The following is a 22,907-nucleotide window of genomic DNA, read 5'->3' as shown; positions in this document are numbered from 1 at the left end:
TGTCGACTTCTGTTAATGCACTAGTCTATACAAGTATATTCAGATGTCAGAAATTTTACATGACTTTGAGCTAGATATAGAACTAAGGACTTCGACCCCCCCCCTCCAACTGGACTGAAGTTTCTATATTTTAAATGCATATGAATCATGCATATGAATGCATGAAGTACAAAAACATTTTAACCCATGTGATGCTTTGCCCCATGTTTGGGGCCTGGTCCTTCAAATGTCAGTACATTAAAGAGCAACATCTGAGAGCATATTAAATTATGTTTTTATTTTTTACTCTTCAAAACTAGAATGACTTTTATATTGAGTATGGGGAGAGAGATAGATTAACCATTTCCTTTTCAATCAGTGCTGCGAAAAAGCCCATTTCCTAATTTGTCAATAAACAGTCACTTTTAATGTGAAGATTATTCATTGGTGGCGTTCATATTCAACTATCTTACATATTTCAGAGTGCTCCTAAAGTTGGGTGCATTAGCGTATCCCTTCTATTTGTCAATTTTAAAGAGGGACTTCAAAGGTGGAATTTCAACTGAGAAAGGAGACTGTCTCTCTACAAGTCACTTTCTCCATATAGAGCACTAGAGAAAGAGATGTAGTCCAGGGCGCCTGGTGGGGCATCATTCCCGATATACTTGGTCATGCGGCTGATGCAGTATTCAGCCTGTTCTGGGGGCAGCTCACGTCTTAGTTCATCAACAGTGATATATGTCTGTAGGGAAGAGGAAACAGGTCAACAAACCATGCTGCATCTATTATTGTCAAATTAGTTACTTGCACATATATTTTAATTAATACCCTCATAATTTAAAAAGATTGTTCATACCATATTTAGTTTTGGTTCTGCATCATAAAAGCAAAATCTACATTTTATTAGGAGTTTTGTTGATGTAGTAGCCATTCATTAAAACATATTAAAGGGTCAGCTGTGGTATAATTAAGGTCCTGCTCTAAAATGAGATGTCATGAAGACATTAATGCAGCATATCAGTGTCAATAGTGCACTTCTTTTGTATTATTGCTAAATTCTAGAATACAATAAATCAAGAGATAAATGGACCTTATCAGAGGCCAGAATCTTGAAGGAAGCAATGACTTGTTCAGCAGTGTCTGTCTCGGCTGTCTCTCTGGTCATGAAGTCAATGAAGGCCTGGAAGGTGACCACGCTTGTGTTGTTGGGGTCTACCAGTGTCATAATACGGGCAAATTCAACTTCACCCTAAAAGAAAGGGGAGAGAGAATGTTTATAATATTTATATTTATAATAACACATTCCAAGAATAGATTTAAGGCATTTTCAAGTTCCAAAAGTGTCATAACCGAAATGACTGAAGGCTGACAAACAGCTTGCAGTGTGTAAGGCTGTCCTGTGCCAGTCCTGGAAAGGACCTAGTATTGGCACATGAGGATCAAATGTGGACAGTGCAAGAATGTACTATGGGAAGCAGTGCTGCCCCAAGAAATATTGGGTCCAGGTATTCAATGTGAATTTAGATTTTACATGTACCAACAATACCAGTTCATATTTCAGCCATTCATGAGGTGGGATTTTAATGTGTATATTTGTTAAACAAATAAAATAAATCCTCACCAGATCATAGCCCATTGAGATAAGACAAGCACGGAAGTCATCTGGATCCATCATGCCATTCCTCTTCTATAAATATGTATATATAAAAAAAAAAAAAAAGGCCTGCTTTTTAGCATTTCAATTAAATTTCTCAGTAAGAGACTTGTATGTATTCCTTACCCTGTCAAAGTGGTTGAAGGAGGCCCTGAATTCATTCAACTGTTCCTGGCTTATTCCCTTGGCATCACGAGTCAAGATTTGGTTCTCTACCTCATTAATAGTTCTGGCTATGGTGGTGAGAAGCTGCTCCCAGCCTACACGAATGTGCTGTGGATGGGAATGGACAAACATGGATTTGGAAAAATGCAGAGATGGGGGACTTGAGTCTTGAGACTCGGACCTAAGTCTTACAAACAATCACTTGTGACTTGACTTTAGACCTGCCCTCAACGACTTGAGACTTGACACAGACTTCGATGTTGTGACTTGCGAGTCAAATATCATAATAATGGTTAAAGAAAAACGAAAAAAAAAAAAAAAAAAATGCAATAAGTAACTAAGAATTCACTAACATGACCCCTCCTGGGCTCTGTACAAAATAGCATAGTCTTCTGCAAAAATGCAACATGGTCTAGAAAATATGGTAGCAATGCAGTTAACATAAATAACAGCAGCTTTTTTCCAACATGTAGTAATTTTATATAAATGACAATATTATTAGCTTTAACGTCCAAGCAAGCAAATTAATTTACATGTTCATAGCCCTCTGAAGTGCATGTTCGGATTGAATTTGATACTGTGTATAATAGTAGAAGATATAGTACAGTGCATACTAAAACATACACCAATGCAGTATTATCTGCAGAACGTTTATTTGTCATTTGAGACTTTACTTGGACTTGAAAAAAAAGTTCTGAAACAGAAGGAATCTAACCTGTCTAGATTGTTTTTTTTAGGATTTTTAAATATGTACTTAAAATTCTTTTATGACTGTTTATTTGTTTTTCATTTTGTCCTTTTTTTTGTACAGCACTTCGGCCTCATCTCTGCAGGTTTTAAATGTGCTTTATAAATAAAATAAACTGGATTGGATACCTCCATTGTGTAGTTGGTGTGCTTGTTGTCAAAGATCAGTCCTTCCTGGCTGAGCTGGTGGTCTCCCTCCAGCTTATCAATGTTGGATTTATAGTTGACAATGTTCTGCTCACACTGTTTAAGGCTACTCATCTGTTCCTCTAGGGACCCAGCGATGTCTATGGAAACATGACTGATTTCCTGCAAACACATGTATTGCAACTCATTACATCACAGATTTCCTTGCAATTGCACACTACACTGTTGATCCTTTACGGTCAACAGTGTAGTTACGGTCAAGTTCCTAATGCAGAAAAGCTATAATCATCCAAGTTAGCATGTTTTCTTCTGGATATTGAAAGTCTGGATGTTTACGATAACATGGTGATTCTGCACAAAAATTGCAAGTATATTAATTCATAATGGCAAACACAATATTTTACCTCCATCTTGGTCTGGATCCATGGTCCAATAATATTAGACTGGGCAGCAAACTGGCGCCTAAGCCTCTCATTAGACTGCTGCCTGGCAACCTCTTCTTGCAACATCTGATCCCGCATTGGCACCAGTTGCTTGACCTCATGGATAGAAAAAAAAGAAAGATAGAAACCTAAACAACTGCATTGGTTGTGTTTGGCAGAACTCTAACAAATACTCTGTGGTCTAGTACTGCACTGGGTCCATTTACCTGTTGTAAAACAACAAAAATGTGTTAGCTATCTCAGCCCTACTCACAGATTCCCATTTGTTGTTGATATGCTGGATGGACAGAACAGTGTAGGGGTTCTCTGCCACAAGCTTGATCCCATACGTCTGTGCAATCTTCAAGATCTCATTATGGATTCCAAGGGTAGCCATACGCTCCTTGTCTGCTTCTGGCAGGGTGGCCTTGAACTGGTCATGAGCCGTAATCAAACTCTGCATTATAGCACAAGAAGATGAAGGAATTGTGAAAGTGTCAGTGGAAAATGATGAGAAAAACATGTACCTAGATGACAGAAGTTAAACAATAAATAATATACAATATGAGGAATTCAAAACCATGACAATCCTCTAAACAGAGCTTTAAGTATTTATAATGCGTTCTTATAATACATTTTTGAAACCGCATCACATCACAAATCCCTGTTTCCATTCACCTGGATCTCCTCAATACTGTGGACAATAAACATGTCCTGCAGGTCCTCCATAGCCCCGTCCATCCAGTTGTTAAAGGGTGCAGCCCTCTTGGCAAACTCAAGGAACAACTGGTCAATGGTTTCCCATAGTTTCTCTACACGCTACACACACACACACACACACACACACACACACACACACACACACACACACACACACACACACACACACACAATAGAATGATAAATGTAGGGCTTTTGCTAGCTGAGATCATCTTTGAGTCTAAATGAGAAAGTGATGGTTTAGCATATTCTACGTGTGCTTGTGTATAAGAGGAAGAACTTGGCGTTAAAATGTTTTAAATCATGGTTAAATCATTTCACCTCCAATGAGTCTCTCCTCTTCTGTGTCAGGGTACCCAGGTTATCCCACTGGTCACAGATGCCTTGGCAACGTGAGTTAATGGTGCCAGAATCGTGAAAATCCAGCTCACTACAGATGAAACAAATGAGAGGAACAATTTTGTCTGTACTGTAGGAAGAATAACTTGAGCTCATTTTGTTCTTTTACCCCACCCACTCCTCCATACTTCAGCTCCTGGGCAATGGCAGCAATCTGCTCCACTCGGTCCTGGTGCGCAGCCAGGTCACTCTCAAAGGCCTCATGCTTCCTCATGAGGGCACGGACCTCCATCAGAGAGGCAGACTCATAGTCCTTCTGAACCAGCAGCTCCTCCTTCCCTGCAACATTGACATGTGCATCAGAAAAATGGATTATACACATCAGCCTGGGACATGAGGAAACCGATCAGAACCTGAAGTCCAGGATTCGTGCAGTGAGCACTTCTGCCTGAACTTCTCTGCCAGGTGTTCTAGTCTTTCCAGACGGTGGATCTCAGTCAGGAGCCACTCTTCATAGCCTTTTTCCACTTGTTCCAGACCTTTCCATGCATTAGCAATGTCCTGAAGAGAATTTACAATGAAGGCATTGGCTGTGTGCAGTGAACAAGGATTCCCAATATTACTGTATTGCAGGACTTAATTAAGGCCATTGACAACCCAATGATACGCGTGGCAGTGTGTAGGTAAAGAAAGTTGTAATGAAAAATTCCATGAACAGAGTCCATGAACAGAAGTCAGACAAATGTTAATATTTCTATGCTGTTTGTATATTTATTATGTAGAGTGTCCATTGTCATATTTGAATGAGTTTGTTTTTTTACATCCATTTTGTATGAAAAATGCAATAATACTGTAAAGGTGCATGTAGATACAAGATTTACCGAAACCATTTTGCCCTCAGATGGCATGAAGGCAGGGCGATTGCTAAGCCTCAGCTTGGTTTGAAGGGTGTTAAAGTTGATCTCCAGCTGACACTTCTCTTGAACCTTGGGAGGCTTGTGCACACGGCGGTAGTCACGGAAATCCTCCAGTTTCTGCTGCATGGCTTGCATGGTCTGCTCTGCTACACGGTTCTCCAGCCAGGGGATGGTCCTGCGGATCCACTCAAGCAGCTGTGATCAGGGTCAGGAGGTAAATGGAATGCCCCAGTTCAAATAGAATATGTGACTGAAATAGTGATTTGAATTTTCACCTCACTGGCCAGTTTCTCGTATTCCTCCATCAGTTTCTCATTTTCCTGATTCACAGCCAACACCTTGCAAATCCTGTTAGCAGCTGTTTCAGCCTATAAACAAAGTATCAAAATTCAGGTGTAAACATACCATTCATTCAAATAATTTGCCAGCTTCTTTCTTTAAAATGTATTTCTAGATCACATATACTCTAACATTAAATGTCATTATGTCTAAATTGTAAGGGTTTTGTTTGGGGAATGTTCTTTAAGACTGTACTTTTTGAAGCACACAAACTTTTAGTTAACCTACGACTTGAAGCACCAGTCTGACGGGAGGAGCCTAAACAGATGGTGTTCAAGGTGTGTATTCTAAATGACAACACAACAGAACGTCTGAAGATGATCCCGGAAACTTTGCCTCTTACCTGCTCAGCTCCAGCAAAGGCATGGTAAAAACAGGAGACATAAGTCATGATTGCTTTCTCATCAGGCTTGGGTGTGTTCACAATGTCTGAAACAGAAATAATGAGACAAATTATTCAAGCACCATTACTTCCTTAAATTTGTGTAATGACAAGTTCGTTTAATTGGAAATACCTTCAGCGTCAAGCATTTTTGGGATGTCAAGAAACTTCTCTGCCACTTCAAAGGCGGTGTTGAGGTTTCCAATAGGGTCATCCTGTAGTGACATGAACATGAAAAGTGTTCCACAGAGACTGTGTAAGTTGAAAAAGAGACTTAAGAGAAGATGAGCAGGGGTGTACGTCCATGCAAGTTAATGGAAGCATGGGGCAAAAAGAGAAACAACAACAGAGAGGAGAGATGGAGCACCTTCCGCAGTTTGGAGTAGTCAATGAGGTCAGGTCTGTGTCTGTGGATAAGGGCGCACAGAGCCAAGCCATCCTTCCAACTGAGACACAGACCAACAGATAGAGAATGAATAAATGGACAGAGAGACAGATTAAAAAAAAAAAACAAAGACGGAAAGGTGATCATGAGGATGGTTTCTTGAAATCAGCGAGGTTCCAGTCCAGTATAAAACAGTATATAAATTCTCAGATGAGGAGATCTGTGTGTGTGAAAAGTCTGTAATATGTTCAAATTGAACAGGAAGGGTGAGAGAATACAAAGAGGAAATCTGGGTGAAATGAAGAGAGGACCCGAAAGTAACAAAATAAAGTTGGCAGAATGTGGTTTGTGCTTTGACAGCTGAGTGCTATACCTGATGTGGAAGTTCTGTACATTAACGTTCCTGTATGGGGCAGTCTTCCTCTGGCACCACAGCAATAAGCCCTCCTTAGCCGATGTCTCTGTTTAAAAATTATTAAAGGATATCAGTATTAGGAATTAAATGAAAATGCATAACTAGAATATAAACCGATATTAATCTTCACAGTGCCTCACCCTCAACAGAGATGTCCTGGATGGCAAAGCGCAGAATGATAGTCCAGATCATGCCTAGGGTCATCTTCACATTACCATCCACAATCTCTGCCACACCATAGGCAGGATGGGATGGATGATGCGATGGAAGGGTGCAGTTGGGGAAAAACATAACATACATTTGGATGAGAATGATGACAGAAATGGATGTTCATTCTGTTGCCCTGCTCCAGCAAAAACATGATTGGGCAGCTTCAGGTATCTGGATGATGCCATCACTGACGACCCAACATGGACCAAATCACAGTCTTAAAAGGCAGTTGTAGCAGTCACTGCCACAAGGTGGCGCCAAGTCTTATTCTGTGTGTTTGATTTTGAGTGGAGAATAGAGCACTGCTGCTTTTGAATGTGTGTGTGTGTGTGTGTGTGTGTGTGTATAACCTAGGTTTTAGCCTTTTGTTTCTCTTTTATTTACTTTAAAATACTTAATTTATGTAAATTTTGCAGTCTCATAGAGTGGTTCATGGCACACCTCAGCACATGTTGTAACTATGTACACAACAAATTAAACTATTTTTAATTGTGAGAAGAAACAATCTATAGTGAGAAACACATTTAAGATTCAGGACAAAAATGATTGATATGTCTCAGTTTTTGAATAGATTTAAAGGCAAATTTCCATGTTAAACAAACATCAATGTTTATTTTGTTGTTAAAGTGAAGTTTTAAAATACATTTGAATTGGCAGTATAGTGATCATGATGGCATCATATCGCTGCTCAATTCCAGCCTGTAGATCTGATCATTAGTGGGGCTGTGAGGTGTCAGAGCCTCACCTTCAGCACCAATAGACACCAGCTTGACTCCTTTGCTGCAGATGAAATCCAGGGCTTTGTTCACATTGGCGATCTTGTGGAAGCGCATTTTGCCTTTGTCAGGCCTGGGGAGTCTCTCACCTGAGGAGGTACATAGAGATCTTCTATATTAATTACTGTAATATACTTACCTATTTACCACTTATGTTCCAGGTACACCGGTTTTTACCATTTAAAATGTTCGTCAGAAATCAACTCTTAAAGAATAATGATTCTGACAGTAGGGCCGGAGTAATATTAATATTCTTAGTAATAATTAAATATCTGATTGTTGTCTATATATAATCGTGGTTGTTCCAGTATATATACATATGTGTTTATCATGTGTTTAATAAAGTGACATTGAAGTTTCAGTAATAATGTGGATAATACATGTAAATGAATCATTTATTCAGCCCTGTCCTACCTGAAATCACCTCCAACAGCAGCATGAGCTTAAGGCCATTCCTGAAGTCCTCCTCAATGTTTTCAATCTGTGTTCCTGCTTTCCGCAGGTGAGAGTTGCACCATGCCGTGAAAGTCTAAGACACAAAGAAAATGTGTTAACATATCTGCCCTTTTTATTGAACAATTACTCACTTCTCACACATTATTAATAATAAACTATAAACTGCTTACTCCCACATCCAATGAACTGCATTTCTATACAGTGACTAGACACAACAGTAAGTAAAATTGCAGTATTTTCACATTTTGTGACAAATACATAAACAAAATGTATTAGTAATGACATCATGCATTGTAGTATTTTGTCCTTTCCATCTAATTTCTCTTTTTAATGAGTTGTTTTCTTTGCATCCAGGATACTGCCACACTGGTCACATACTAATCCAATCCAAATCTGACTGCGGTAGAATATCCAAGTCACGTTTTTAATGGTGATCCTGAAAAATATGCCACCTTCAGAGTGATAGATCTTAGGAAGCTGTGTGTCATGACTGCTGTTTAGCAGCTATGACAGTGTATAGGAGACCGACTTCGGCGCAAAGCGTACTGAGCGCCCAGGCATATGTAGCGCTTGGAGGGTATGGCTGAAACGCGGCTTTTCGCCGTGTGCATTCTGTACAAACCTGAGAGCGTGCACAGAGAGAGGGGACAGAGGGGACAGAGAGGGGACAGAGAGGCTCCTGAGACCGAAATGGACTAAGGGGTGACAGAAGAATGCTCAGGGCCTATGTAATACGATGTAAAGCGGGAAGAGGAGCCCCCTCAGCAGCAGGTGTCCGCCCCTCAAATCACCCCCTACTGCCACAGATGACCAATTTTAGGCCGTGCCTGGGGGGGAGGGAGGAAGCTATATTGGGTGGCCATGGGATACCTGCGGGCAGCTGAGAGCATGGCATTCCTGAAAACAGCGCGCAAGGAATGCTGGGAAATTTGTCACTTGTGAGACTGTATAATGTATAATTATGTTGTATATAATGGCGTCTTTGTTCTAAAGGGTGTGGTGTGTTCTCAGTTAGCGGCAGTCTGAGGGTATGAACCAATCACCTATCACCCCGCCCCTACTAGTCACAGAAAACATCATGCACTATTTGATTAGACTATATAATTAGACTAATGGAAAAAGGTATGCTGTAATTATAGGGTCATTTATAACTGAGATAAAGAGTAAAATTATGACCACTTCTTTAGAGGTTCTGGTTATAAAATACAATGAGATTCACCAGTCATTTTTAAATAAAGTGAAGTGAAAATCTTGATCAACCTGTTCACAAATGAATCTGACGTGAATGCATGGGACTAATAGTTTTTTCCACAAAAGCATTTCAGATATTCAGAACCTGGTTTCTCCTGCTCCTGCAAACAATAGCTTTAATGAAGAGAACTTTAATGGGAAGCTGAAGAGAGAGTGCTGCTGTTACATAAGGCAACAGCCTTTTCCTGCTCCGAATTGAGTCTGCAGCCCCTCCAGTGGCAGCCTGCAGGGCCAGAGTCAGTAAAGCAGTCTATGTGAATTTACAACACGTGCATCTGCTGTACTTCACAGGATCCAGTTCCAGGCCTCCCAGTCTCTCTCCTGCTGAATAAATTTGTTGGTGGTTAGGCCAGAACTGCATCTAAATGGGGTTTTGCACCTGAGTAATTAACAGCTAGTTCTGAAATTTAGCTTAAAATACAAAAAAACATCTAATTGTTTTGCAGCAGGTAATAAAAAATAATAATAAAAAAAAACAATCCCCCTGCAATACCCTTATTATTTACATGTAAGAGATTTATGTGCTAAAAGGTGTGTGATTAGTAATGTGAGCCCTTAATAAAGCTTTATTGCACTGGACTTGTGACCACTGTTGCCCAAATAGTCTGTGGTCTTCTAATTTAGATCTCACTGCTGTGTTGTCATTTAGAGAGAAGAAAATACAGTGCGGCAGCCACTGACTGTGCAAGTTTTCCCACTTAAAAAGATGAAAATTACAGACCTCTCTCATCATAGAAGCACTTCAACCGTGAGAGACAGAATGTAAAAAAAATCCAGGAAAATCACATTGAATGATTTTTAAATAATGAATTTGTAAAATAGTGCAGAAAATAAGTACTTGGTCAATAGCAAAAGTTCACCTCAATACTTTCCATAGATTCTCTATTGGATTGAGGTCTGGAGACTGGCTAGGCCACTCCGGAAGCTTGTGATTCGTTGTACGTATCCACTCCTTTGTTGCCTGGGCAGTGACATTTGGGATCATGCTGGAAGATCCAGGAGATGGAAATCTGACGATACATGGCCCCATTCATTCTTTCCTTAATACAGATCAGTCGTCTTGTCCTCTTTGCAAAAAAGCAGCCCCAAAGCTGTTCCTACTCCCATGCTTCATGGGATGTTCTTGGGGTGCACGTCAGTATTCTTCCCCCATGGTCTTATCTAACCAAATGTCATTCTCCCAATCCTCCTCTGAATCCACCAGATGGCCTCTGGCAAACTTTAGATGGGCCTGGGTATATGCTGTTTTAAGCAGGGGGACCAGCTCTCTTCAGGTCATTGACCAGTTCACCCAGTGTAGTTCTGGGCTGTTTCCTCACTGTTAGAAAAATCATTTGTACTCCACGAGGTGAGATCTTGCATGGAGCCGCAGGTTGGGGAGACGGTCAGTGATTCCATTTTCTAGTAATTGCTCCAACAGTTGATCTCTTCTCAACAAGCTGCTTGCCTATTGTAGATTGTCTTATCTCAGCCTTGTCCCTGATGTCCTTGGACAGCTCTCTGGTCATGGTTTAGGTTGGAGTCTGACTATTTGAAGGTGTGTCTTTTATACAGATAATGATAATTCAAACAGCTACCATTAATACAGGTAATAGGAGATAGGAGGATAGGATAGGAGAGCTTCTTAAAAAAGAAGTAACAAGTCTGTGAGGGACAGAATTCTTGCTTGTTTGTAGGTGCTAAATACATCTTTTCTGCACCATTACACAAATACATTCTTCAAAAATCATACAATGTTTTAATATCATACAATGATTTCCTGGTTTTCTTTTACATTCTGTCCGTCTCTCACAGTTGAAGTATATCTATAATGAAACTGACCTCTCATCTTTTTAAGTGGGACAACTTGCACAATCAGTGGCTACCCTTTTTTAACCCACTGTAGGTGATGACAGGTTACATTCCTCGGACCACAACACAGTGCTCTTTTTACACACTACATTAATCAAACGTTTCCTAAAATGTTCTCGTGTTTTTTTTTTTGTTTTTTTTTTAAATATAGAACCCAAAATACAAACCTGTTATTTTCTAATTTAAGGGTTGGAAGTTCAAGAATTAAAAAAAATTACACTTGCAATACAAATTAGAGGACATAAATAAATGAAAAAGACCATTCCTAAGGCTGTCTGGTTCACTTAAGTTCTAACTGCTGTCTAACGTATTCTAACAGTTCAGCTGATTAGAAATACCTATATGACTCTTACCCAAGGTAGTTTATAGAAGCTGCCCTACAAGGACATCTCTACTTGGAATAGCAACAGCCATCTGATCTTACTAATGACTTTCTTAGCTCCACCCCCTGCCCATCTTCACTACTGTAGCCCTAGGTTCTGCATCAAACAGTCATCACCACCCTATCCAATATTCTGGATACTCTTCCTCTGTATTCTGTTATATGGTTATGGGAACCTATGATACAGCGGGATGATTAATTAATGACCACTGGAGAAAATCAGCAAGAAAATACATTTCAAATCTATTCTATAAACTGATATCAGGGAGTGTTTGAGTAAAGAAAGCAGCGCTGATGCAAGGGTGTAAGTTGATCAATGTGCAGAATGCCTGGAGGAAGGAGTGTTAACTTGTTTAAATACCATGACCTATCTACGTATGAGGTGTGGAGGTGAGAACACATTTTTAGAATATCAACTAACTATCGAGAAGAAAGAAAATATTTTTTGTATGAGGAAAAGAAATAAATGTGGCTCACACATCTCTGTCATACAGACAATGAGTCGGTTCGGCGGTAGCGTTTATTCCCTGAGCCGTGATGCTCCCACAGGTCTTTTCGGTTGCTTCTACTCTCACCGTTCAGCTGTGATGGTGACATTTAGTTTTTACACTATGATAAATGGATTTGAAAAAAACATTTCAGAATTTCTTCAGACTTTTGCACGAAACATGTTTAAATGAATACTTGAAGATGGAAACTGCAGCGCCTTGGTATCCAGGACTAGATCCACTTGGCAAATGGTCAAGGGCTGAAAATGAACCAACAGGTGGCATAGAACTACAGTCCCGCTACCCAAGAACTCAGCCTTATCCTGGCCAGAAGAGATTACTAGCTCACCGACCACAAGCCCTTCACATGGAAATACATAAATCCATAATTATCAGTTTCATGCATACTGAAACCTGGCTTCCCAGTGGCCAAGTGCGGTTGACACAGAAAACTGTTGCATCACTCAACTGTTGCACCCACAATCCACTGCAAGTACACCATGAAATACACGATTAATTACAATGGCTGGACCACACCCTTCATTCCCAGATGGAACCCTAGGATATTATGTTGAACTCCACATCTGATTCATAAAATGAATGTGCCGGAAAAAAAAGATTAACGTAACTCCCCAAAGTGTCAGCTTTGGAAATTTTAAAAGGCGAATAAAAGGCACTGAATATGGTAGAAACTGTGCAAAAAAAATATGTTTTTAACTTTACCAAGCATGTGAACTGATAGACGCAACGCAGAGTGCACGATGCGATTTAATTCGATATTCCTCGCAGGTGCCAAGCAGGTTGGCAGAGGTCAGTCCGAGAAAGGAAAATGCAAACTGCGAATGGGCGCGTTCATTAACAGTTTATTGCAAATGCTTTTGGTTGAATATTTGGGAACACGCATCGACATGATGCATCGCGCACATTTGTCTTTCAGCCTCCATTTAATTTATTTGGAACTCTTGCTGGAAGGACGGGGGCCGAGATTGTGTAAAATGTGAAGTGTGTGTGTGTGTGTAACTTTTTTACCTTCCGCTGCTGTTTCTCCCAGGCGGGATCCAGCAGGAGATCCCTGTCCCAGTCATCCTCCTGGATCATGTATGGCTCCGTGGCGGTCATATAGGACTGCTGGTACATCACTTGCGTCTCAATTTCCATCATTTTGCCTTCTCTTGGACGTTCTTTCCCCCTTTTCGAAAAACTACGTGCCTTCAATTTAACATAAACTCCCCGTGCGGCGCCCCCAAATCCCGACGAAGAAGTGCCCACCGGCCGCTGCCCAGCTCGGGCACTTCACACGACCACCGCCCAATAAGCGCGGAGACCACGTGCGCGTCTGCGTGCTAAACATATAAGGGCAAGGGGCGGTTCCCGGGTCACAAGTTCGCGTACAGCCTCCTTCGAGTCTAGATCTCGCGAGAATCACTGACGGTGCCACCGAGGTCCCGTCCCCACACACTGCATCCCGGGCGCGTGTCATGGCTGCCCACTGCTCACCAAGGGTGATGGTTAAAAGCAGAGGACACGTGTCTGTTGTGCTGCAGTGTTTCACAATGACAATCAATTCACTTGTTCTTGTTATGCGGATTAACAGGAAATCATGCCACTGTGGGAGTAGAAGTTAAGCTGTATGTAGTGCTCTACTCACATTCTGAGAAGCATAACATGAAATGCAGTAATTACAGCGCATTGTTTTTTCCACTTTTTTTTTGGAGCAAGTTTTCATTTAGGACGTCTCTGTATATTGCTGCATTAATCTTTCACACAATCCTGACTACTCTCCCAATTCCTGCAGCTGAAAAACATCCCCAAAGCATAATATTGCCACCACCATGCTTCACTGTAGAGATGGTATTGGCCTGGTGATAAGAGGTGCCTGGCGTTCACACAAAAAAGTTCAATTTTGTCTCATCACACCAGAATTTTTGTTTTGTGTGTAGGTTTCTGAGTGGAAGTTTATTTAGACTATTTTGGAATAAGGCTGTAACTGAAAAAAGTGATACAATCGATACAAGAAACATTTGTATCTAATACAACTGCACATTTACGTTGTTCCCAGACATGCCCCATCTCACCATACACAAGTAAACAGAAAGAAAATTGTGAAGCTTCAGGGATTTACATTGTGCAAAACGACAAAGGACACTGTGCACTGACTTACAATATAGTGCAGGTCAAGACAAACCAGGAGGACAAGTAGCAGAAATATGACTAACAGTGTATGGATATATTTAGTATATAGTGTATATGGTATATTATATACTATGATAATAATGATAGTAGTAGTAGTAGTGATAGCACGATTATAATTATAATAACCGGTTGTAATGTGCAGTTTGCAAAAAAAAAAAAAAAAAAAAAGTTCTGCAGATGATTTAAAGCTTCAGATGTTGCCGAGGCGATGTCGATGGTCCCTGGGGGCAACATATTGAGGAGCCGGAGGGCCTTGGGGTAAAATCTGTTCCTCAACCTGGCAGATCTGGCTCTGATGCTGCAGCACCTTCTTCTGGAGTGTGAAAAGTCCATGTGAGAAGTGTGAAGGGTCCTGCACAATGCTGCAGGCCTTGTAGACGCTGTATTTGTGGAACTTGTCCAGTAGTTGGAGGAGAAGCATCCCAGTGATGTTCTCAGCTGTCTTCACCATCTCAACCGTTTCTGCCGCCGCAGGAAACATAGTCTCTGTTGAGCTTTCTTGATCAATGAGGTGGTGTTGACTGTCCACATAAGCTCCTCAGTGATGTGCACACCTAGGAACGTGGTGCTCCACCTCTGAACCATCTATGATGAGTGGGATGTAGGCGGGATGTCATTTTGGATGTCCACAATGATATCCTTTGTCTTATCGGCATTCAGAGAGATTGTTGTTGTGGCACCACATAGACAGCTGTTCCACCTCCTCTCATCCCTGCTTATCAGTCCCAGCAGTCGTATCACCAAGTTTGATGATGTGGTTGGTGGTGGTGTGCGTGGCTGTGCAGTCGTGAGTCAGCAGGGTGCGGCACAGGGGACTACGCAAGTCTTCCTGCGGTGCTCCAGTGCAGTCTGATGGAGGCGCTGTTGCTTCCAATCCAAACTGCCTGGGGCCTGGACCCAGTTGCAGAGTGGTGTTCAGGCCAAGCCCACTCAATTTCACAAGCAGCTTTTGAGGGATGATTGTGTTGAGCTGAAGTCTATGAATAACATCCTGACATGAGCCTCTCCTGTGTCAAGGAGTGGTGGAGAGCAGAGGATATGACTTCATCAGTTGACCTGTTGGGCCGGTATGCAAATTGAAGTGGATCCAACTTCAAGAACTTCTTGATTGAGCACTATAAATCTCATGCAAATATTTTTTGAAAATCATTTGAAAGGGTTGCTTGGGAATTTGGTCATTAAGATTAGTTAATGGTGAATATAAAAAAAGAAAAGGCTAACAAGCTGGATTTAAAGAATCATTTATTTATTCAGTCTTACAATGAAGAAACATTTCAAAGTATAGGACCTAAAACCAGCCTGAACGTATCAGTAACACTAAGGCATTTTGATCCCACTTCATTTCAAAAACATGGAAAGAAAAGCAACAAATATTTCGAAGAGAAACAAAAACTTGACTCAGTAAAGCATAATCCCTGAGTCTCTCGATCTTTGTCTTTACACCTGAAAAGCAATGCTCTGTGGGGGGGTACTCTTACAAAAAGCTCGTGTGTAGCAGTCAGGGGGTGGCATACAGAGTGGACTTCACGTACAGCGTGTAGCGTAAAACAACCTGTTCTTACGTTGAGCAGCAGGCCACTGACGATGTTAAATTACACGTTAAAGGATGCCCAGTGCTGGAATGGCGGCACCGCAGCTGGAAACGCAGTATTGCAGTAATGCCTGTAATTATGGAAACCACAGCAGATTTGGAGGCCTACCAAACATGCTGGGGTGGACGTGAGGAAGATGGGGCAGGTGCTGTAGGAGAGGCACAGGGCTCAGATAGTCACAAGTGTATGCGCGCGTGTGTTACTCACCTACCATGTGTGGGTGTGTGAGGTCAGGAGGCCCTACCTGCATTCTCGACCTTTTCATTTAGCACCTTTAGCGTCCTTACAGCTGCAGCACCTCAGTTTAGAGTGCACGTCTTGTCTCGTCTGACTGTAAATACCTCAGAAAAAGACCAGATGCCACACAACAAGGCAACAACTCCTGCATTCCTGCTTCTAATGCTCCCCACTTTACAGGAGACAAGAGGCTTAAGCTTGAAAGGTGGGTGCCTGCATTGTCTTTAAAGATGGAGGCTAATGACCAAAAAAAAAAAAAATGGCACAAGAGGATATCAACCACCAGAATGGGGACCAAAAAAACAAACAAACCAAAAAAAAACCCATATGGATCCATGACCACTACTGAGGCACTGATGTTCAAAGTCTTTCTGTTCAATGGTACAAGAAACCAAAATGCCATGCCACATGTGCTGTGTGTTTATACCAGTGGGAACGAGACTTGTTAACGCTCATCCCAGTTGAGACGGAGAGGACCGGCCGACAACACTTTGCTTTCTGTATGTGTGCCAGTCTTACGCACCTCGAGGTCCTTGTGTTGTGGGTGTTTTCTGTGGCACTTGTTTTCACAGCCTCCAGCAAAATGGAACAGTTCTCTGCAAACATAAAGGTGGGGGCGGCCTCAGTGGGCGTGGCCTTCCAACAGGAGGGGTGGGGTAGGGTCAATGAGAAGGGGGTGGTGTATGGTCAAGGTGCAGGCGTTGTCGGGGGCACAGGGCTTTACCTTGAAGGGGAGTGCGTCCGTGGCACTTGTGCGACTCTAATTTTCTTCCCCCCGGTCACACGCAACATGGCGTCCAGTGGCCCGGCAGCCATTTTAGCTGTAGTTAGCGAAAAGGGAGAACGTGGCTGGAAGAGCAGTAAAAGTAACAGAGTCATGCACTACAGTATGAACACATCAAAAGACACTGCAGTGATACACAGGGTTACATGTGTGGAGGACTGGTGCTGTGTGTAGAGCCCTCTCTCGCTCTTGAACCCCAATGCCAAAAGAAATCAATTTCTTCCTTTAACAGGAAAAGGGGAAGAAAAGTCTCTTGTCTGGATTAAGCAGATGAGTGGGGATAAGATTGGTCGGCTTTATTCAACTAATCCTAATGGATTTGTTGGAGCACTCTGTATGTATGGCTGTAGAAAGGAATGATGCCTGTATTTCTCTTCCCTAATGGCTTTTCAGTCAGCAGAAGGTTCAATGCCAATATGGATGTTTTTGAAGTTATTGAAGTTTTAAAATTCAGTGCCTGGCATTGCGAGGCCAATAAAATCTATTTTAGAAGCACATAACAGATCATTTCATCTGTGCAGTGGCTATTTTAGCTGAATTAATATGAATGGGGTAGGTGGAGGGGAGCAAAATACATATTTAATTTCCAACACAAATACATTTCAATTATTTAAAGCACTTCATTGTCTTTTATTCGCAAACCCAATCACTGCCACGTTCAAAGGATAAGCCCTTCAGTCTCAACATTGCAACAGGCTGCAAACTTTGGAGAAAAACCGACAAAGAAATTAAGTCTAAACCTTTGTGGCCAAATGGCTCAATAATAAAGATGGAAAACTAAAAATCAAAGAAAAACGATGGTCAAATTTAAGCATGAACGCCCAAATTTTTATAGACAGTGATCCCGTGGGGCTGCTAATCAAGAAACAAAAACATAACGAGAATTAAAAAAAAAAAAAAAAAAAAAAAACATTTCTTTGTACAACGGTAAGAGATGACCTGCCATAGCGCACAAGTGTGGGGTCACGGGATTAAAAACAAAACATCTGATCAGCTCAGATCCTCAATAACATGCATGTAACTGCCAGCAACAGGGCTCATCGTCTCGCCACCAATTATTTCACATGTATGTTAAAGAATTCAGACACTGTTACTTTGTACAGAAAGCAGTACTTTAGTGAAGATAAATACAAAGAAGAAAAAAGTTGAAAGAATCTGAAGGTGGGTTCTTTACAGATGGGAAAGGATTTCTGGACACCGCTGAGGGAGAGGTGCGAAGGCGAGGCATGAGAATTATTACAGGTTTGTCTTTTTTCTCTTTTGCGCTGTTGCCGAGATTCATCAGACCATCAGTCTCCCCCAAAACACATGAGCAATGGAAAAATAGGTGAGTGTGTATGTGCGCAGTTGGGTTGTGTTAGTGATCCCATTCCAAACCTGTATGACTATCCTAACAGTCACAGCCACACACACACAGGTCCAATGCTAAATCCTTTTAGTGCTACTATACACAAACCGCAGCTCATGGCCCAACCTACCAAACAGGACAACCTAAACCCAGAGCTACCTCCATAGACTGAAAAGGTCAAACAAATGTACAAAAAAAAAAATCAAATGTGTTAAGATTACTTCCAGATATGCATTTCTGAAAAGGCACAATTAATTGACAGGATCAGGTTATTGACTGGGGTGAAGAAAAAAATGCTTCATGGGTAAACAGGAAGGTGATCTAATACTGAGCAGTGAGCTTGATCTTGATTTGGGTCTACCCTGCAGCTTTCCTTTTATAATAAGGTGGAACAAAAAGGACAGGCCAAAAGCAAAGGTTAAGCAGTCTGGCTGGAAAACTTCAAATTTCTTATCTTTTCAAAAGTAAAGAACACAAGTACAGACTGTGACAAAACAGTGAATTCCTGTGTTTAAAAAGAAAAAAAAAAATCTAGAACTGAGAAAAGCACAAAGACACCCTCTCCCTAGACCACCCACTGTTCTTGAGCAGGACCAAGACATTCACACTAGATCAGAACTTGAGTATTACATGTGCGCGCACACAAACATACACACACACACACACACCCACACATAGCTAAGGTAGAAAGGACTATCGATATGGGGGCTCTGCCGTGTGGTGAGTGGGATAGTCAGGACGGCGGAGGAGGGGCTCCTTGTGTGTTGGAGGTGGTGGTGGTGGCGGCGGGGGCTCATACACGCTTGGTGAGGCGGTGCCAGGTGCCATGTAGGACTGCTGGGCATCCATCTCGCTGCCAGGCTGCATGGGCATGATTGGCGGTGGAGGTGGGTATGGGTACGGCTGGTACTGTGGGTACGGTTGGTATGGATTGTAGTTTTGGTAATGATGGTACTGCCGGTAGTACTCTGCATAACACCTGGGAAACAGAAGCAGACATTAGACCTTCAGATAAGAATAGATTTCCAGTTTAATTCACAGATTCATAATTGACAACTTAATATTGCATTTTGGAGTTAAACAAGCTCACCTGAAAAATACAGTTCATTTATATTATCAGAGCAATTTCAGCCTCTACGGTACCTTGTAATGGGGTCTCCATCCGTAACCGACGTCTCTTCTGGTCCACCAGGGGGTGTTGGGAGAAGAGTGCGCCGTTTGGGTCGCTGCTGGGCAGAAAGAGGCTGGGGGACAGGGTCTGGAAGCAGAGCTGAGCGACGCACTGGGCTACGGTCCCTGTCTGCTGCTTTGGTGACTGACTGCTGCTCAGCCAAAACTTGCTGGCCTTGCTCAAAGAACCGGGCCCGAGCTGCCTCAAAAACTGCTTGGGCAGTGGAATCAGCCCCATAGGCCGAGGTGGCAGAGTAGTCAGCTGAGGAGGCTGAGTTGTAATGAGCAAAGCTATCTGCGCTGCCATCGGCTTGCTCACCCACCGAGTCATAGACTTGGTCGACAACAGACCCATACACCATGCCGGCAAGCGCACCATAGACTGCAGGAGTGACTGTTTTGCCATCACAACTGGTTGAACTGGTCAGGCTTTTCAGAGCTGTGTAGGTAGGGTCAAAGCTTGTGGTGTTGTAGAAGGAGTTGTGCACACTTTGCTGCACTTGGAGCGGGAGACCTGCGGCCGCTGCAATCGCTGCAGCCAGAACGGCCGCTTGGCTCTGGTGGTGCTCAGTAGAAGCCTTTCCTGCAGGGCAGTCACCTGCTAAGTGACCAAGCTTCCCGCAGGTGACACAAGGGATCTTGCTGGATGTCGCGGGTTTGCTGGGCTGAATCTTGGAGAGCTCCACAGAAAGAGGACGGCCCTTGAATATGGTCCCATGAAGAGACTGTATTGCTTGAAGTGCATCCTCTTTACGCTCCATATGCACAAAAGCATAACCTGCTGAAGATGAAAGCCTGGCTGCAGGGCAGCACAGGACAACAAAGTTAGGAGTCAAACGCCCCTCATTCCACATAACTTGTCTTAACCCCATTTCAGTGAAACAAGATTTGATGTAACCTGGAATTACAGGTTCTAAAATGTAAGTGCTGTAAGACTAGATGTCTAGAACTCTAGATTGATAATCAGTATGAGACTAAAGGAATATTCCCAACTACCTGAATATTTTACATACATACATACATACATACATACATATATATATATATATATATATATATATATATATATATATATATATATATATATATGAAATCTGACATTTGTTCACGCTGTATTAAAATCACAATGTACGAGAGCAGATTATTGTGCAAAATCAGAAATAAACATGAATCACCTTTCACTTTGTCACATTCTAGGACTTTTCCAAAAGTCTGAAAGAGTTCATACAAGTCTTCCTCTGTGCACAGGGCACTCAGGTTGCCCACAAAGACCCTGGTTGAGTTCAGTGGCCTTGCCCGTGACTCCTCCACCACCAGGCTACGTCCTTTGAACTCGCGGCCATTCAGTTCACGAATTGCCCGATCGGCGGCCCCCTCACCCTGCAGGTGCACAAAGGCGAACTGCCTGAGCACACTGCAGCTCACAACTTGCCCATAGGGGGCAAAAAGTGTCATCAGGTCATCTTGGGTTGTTTCCAGAGCAAGATTCCCCACAAAGAGCTTCACGGCGCTGCTCTTCTCCATCTCACCTGCTACTTCATACATCTGGATGAAAGCTGAGAGAAACAAGAGACGTAATTAAAAAAAACCAAATAATTATGCAGCCTTAAATGGTTTAAAGTAATAATTTCTAGATTTTTAGAATATCTTATAGTTCTTCTTTAAGAAAGTCATAACCACCAAGAGATTAACCGGAAGTATAACACACTGAGATCTGAAAATTTGAATCACCAAATGTAACTTCGAACTTACTACATAAGATCACAAGATGACTCTAAAATCCCGGTCACGTTGAAAACTTTCACCGGTACTTCACGTCAAACCCCGCCGACTAAGGCCTGGGAGTAATATCAGCTGACGTCGCAAACGGTAGCTTAGCTAGTTCGCTACCGCGGATCGTCTCGGCAGCGCCAAAAACTCAGTACAATTTAGACTTTTGATGCTATTTTGCTATCGCGAGCACAGGACACGAGAGTGTCCACGGCTCAAACTAAGACCAGCAACCGTTTAATATAGTTTGCTAATAGACAAAATACGCATCGGCTGGCGGACTAGCCAACCAACACTCGACAAGAATTTCGGCGCGGCTACTTAGGGACTTAGCCTAGCAACAAAAGAATAAGCAAACACTGCCCTGTTGTTTAGAAATAGCTCTCCCAGACTGACGCCACGATGATAACGAGAGAACGTTTATGACAGATATACACGCTTATGTCATTTATGTCGAAACAACGTCGAATAAAATCAGCTTAATCAACCCCGAAACGCGCCACGGACTTCCATCTTACCTAACGCGGTACAGCGTTGTGGGCCATATCCGTTTCCGGAATTTGACTGACGTCTCACCGTTCCAATCACGGGCCAGTCTACGTCAACGCCCACTACAGGTTTCAACTTGCTTTGTCCAACGTAATATCCACAAAATGATTTGTTGTTGGTGTTCAATAAAACGATAAATTGTAAAAGTGTCTTTAAAAGGTCCTTAATCTCTCTTAACGTCAGTTATGTATACTGATATAGCGTGGTAATATGCGTGTTAAATCATGATCATTGGTCATTTAAAAGTTATTACGTTTTTTCTATGATTGCAGATAGGTATAATAACAACTTTTACAGAGATAACCCACCGTTCATTTTATGACGTTTCTGACTAACATAGTACTGCCAAAGTACACTGAAAAAAAGTGAAGTGAAGAGAAAGTGAAGTGATTGTCATTGTGATCATCGTCGATCAAAATTGTATAATTGCCCAGCCCTAGAGGACAATGATCTACCTGGCAATCAACCTCTCAATCTGCTTAGAAATCTTCCACACAAAAGTGTGGAAGCCATTTTGGAAATAGACTTCATGAAATGGGTTTAGAGACATTGACAAAGTTGAACCCAGATTTGCTGATGCACTAAACCTCAGTGATGGCCTCAGTGAGCAATGGGCAGAATTGACAGGGGCCGGGGAGCAGTGTGTGGGGACGTGAAGTAATTGTCATTGTGATACACAGCACAGCACATGGTGCACACAACCAAATGTGTCCTCTGCTTTTAACCCATCACCCTTGGTGAGCAGTGGGCAGCCATGACAGGCGCCCGGGGAGCAGTGTGTTTGCTCAGTGGCACTTTGGCGGCTTGGGATTTGAACCAGCAACCATCTGGTTACACTTCATTACCTGCTAGGCCACCACTGCCAACACTGGCTAATCTCTCACACTTAATATTTTAGCATTGCAGTAATGGAAAAAAACAAACTGATCTGCTTTCCCATTACGGCAATTACGGCATTATAGTAAAGTAAAAAAAAAAACACTTAAAAAATGTATAAGCATAAATTAGACATCCATACACTGTAAAAAGTGTACACTGTCTAAACTTAAAAATTGAAGTAATCTGCGAGACGTGATATATCACCAGTTTTTTTTACATTACGTCAACGCTAAAATATTCAGTTTATTCAATTCAATATTCATTACTTTTTTTCCAGTGTTCCTTTTTTTCAGTGTAGATAAATAACACACAACACTTGCACTTTTTTAATTATGCTTCGAGGTTGTATCCTGTCGCAGC

General features: G+C 42.0%; 2 protein-coding genes across 11 annotated transcripts; both read right to left on the bottom strand.

Annotated features, from left to right (window-relative positions):
- Positions 1–562: 562 nt before the first annotated feature.
- On the bottom strand, positions 563–13,186 carry actn3a (actinin alpha 3a). Its single transcript, XM_028983468.1, has 21 exons — positions 13,055–13,186; positions 8,012–8,126; positions 7,567–7,686; positions 6,752–6,838; positions 6,570–6,657; positions 6,179–6,257; positions 5,945–6,026; positions 5,773–5,858; positions 5,366–5,458; positions 5,055–5,285; positions 4,587–4,734; positions 4,362–4,512; positions 4,156–4,264; positions 3,793–3,933; positions 3,389–3,571; positions 3,097–3,231; positions 2,675–2,854; positions 1,760–1,906; positions 1,601–1,666; positions 1,070–1,228; positions 563–721 (listed from the first exon to the last, which is right to left on the bottom strand). The coding sequence occupies exons 1-21, from the start codon at positions 13,184–13,186 to the stop codon at positions 563–565; spliced, it is 2,691 nt and encodes an 896-aa protein (XP_028839301.1).
- Positions 13,187–15,443: 2,257 nt separating this feature from the next.
- rbm14a (RNA binding motif protein 14a) lies at positions 15,444–21,663 on the bottom strand. Of its 10 annotated transcripts, none has more exons than XM_028982905.1 (6): positions 21,102–21,631; positions 20,525–20,905; positions 19,323–20,148; positions 16,772–19,158; positions 16,055–16,643; positions 15,444–15,958 (listed from the first exon to the last, which is right to left on the bottom strand). In XM_028982905.1, the coding sequence occupies exons 2-4, from the start codon at positions 20,892–20,894 to the stop codon at positions 18,873–18,875; spliced, it is 1,482 nt and encodes a 493-aa protein (XP_028838738.1). In that variant the 5' UTR covers positions 20,895–20,905; positions 21,102–21,631; the 3' UTR covers positions 15,444–15,958; positions 16,055–16,643; positions 16,772–18,872. The 10 variants fall into 10 exon arrangements, with proteins under 10 accessions (XP_028838738.1, XP_028838742.1, XP_028838741.1 ...); XM_028982909.1 differs by having other exon boundaries at positions 15,444–16,683; positions 16,772–16,896; positions 18,979–19,158; XM_028982908.1 differs by having other exon boundaries at positions 15,444–16,643; positions 16,772–16,896; positions 18,979–19,158.
- Positions 21,664–22,907: the final 1,244 nt, after the last annotated feature.

Source organism: Denticeps clupeoides, chromosome 6 (assembly GCF_900700375.1).
Source record: "Denticeps clupeoides chromosome 6, fDenClu1.1, whole genome shotgun sequence".
Taxonomy (NCBI): Eukaryota; Metazoa; Chordata; class Actinopteri; order Clupeiformes; family Denticipitidae; genus Denticeps; species Denticeps clupeoides.
The sequence above is the reverse complement of the archived record's forward strand: the minus strand, read 5'-3'. Positions and strand labels throughout refer to the sequence as shown.

What these genes read in the sequence shown, in the direction of transcription:
- actn3a (XM_028983468.1), bottom strand. Translation starts at nt 13,186, where the DNA reads ATGATGGAAATTGAGACGCAAGTGATGTACCAGCAGTCCTATATGACC. An exon ending in ACGAGAAACTGGCCAGTGAG is followed by an intron (nt 5,286 to 5,365) that starts GTGAAAATTCAA and finishes CCCTGATCACAG; the next exon opens with CTGCTTGAGTGGATCCGCAG. An exon ending in GCACGAATCCTGGACTTCAG is followed by an intron (nt 4,513 to 4,586) that starts GTTCTGATCGGT and finishes TCAATGTTGCAG; the next exon opens with GGAAGGAGGAGCTGCTGGTT.
- rbm14a (XM_028982903.1), bottom strand. Translation starts at nt 20,894, where the DNA reads ATGTATGAAGTAGCAGGTGAGATGGAGAAGAGCAGCGCCGTGAAGCTC. An exon ending in AGAATGTGACAAAGTGAAAG is followed by an intron (nt 20,149 to 20,524) that starts GTGATTCATGTT and finishes GCTGCCCTGCAG; the next exon opens with CCAGGCTTTCATCTTCAGCA. An exon ending in GATGGAGACCCCATTACAAG is followed by an intron (nt 19,159 to 19,322) that starts GTACCGTAGAGG and finishes TCTGTTTCCCAG; the next exon opens with GTGTTATGCAGAGTACTACC.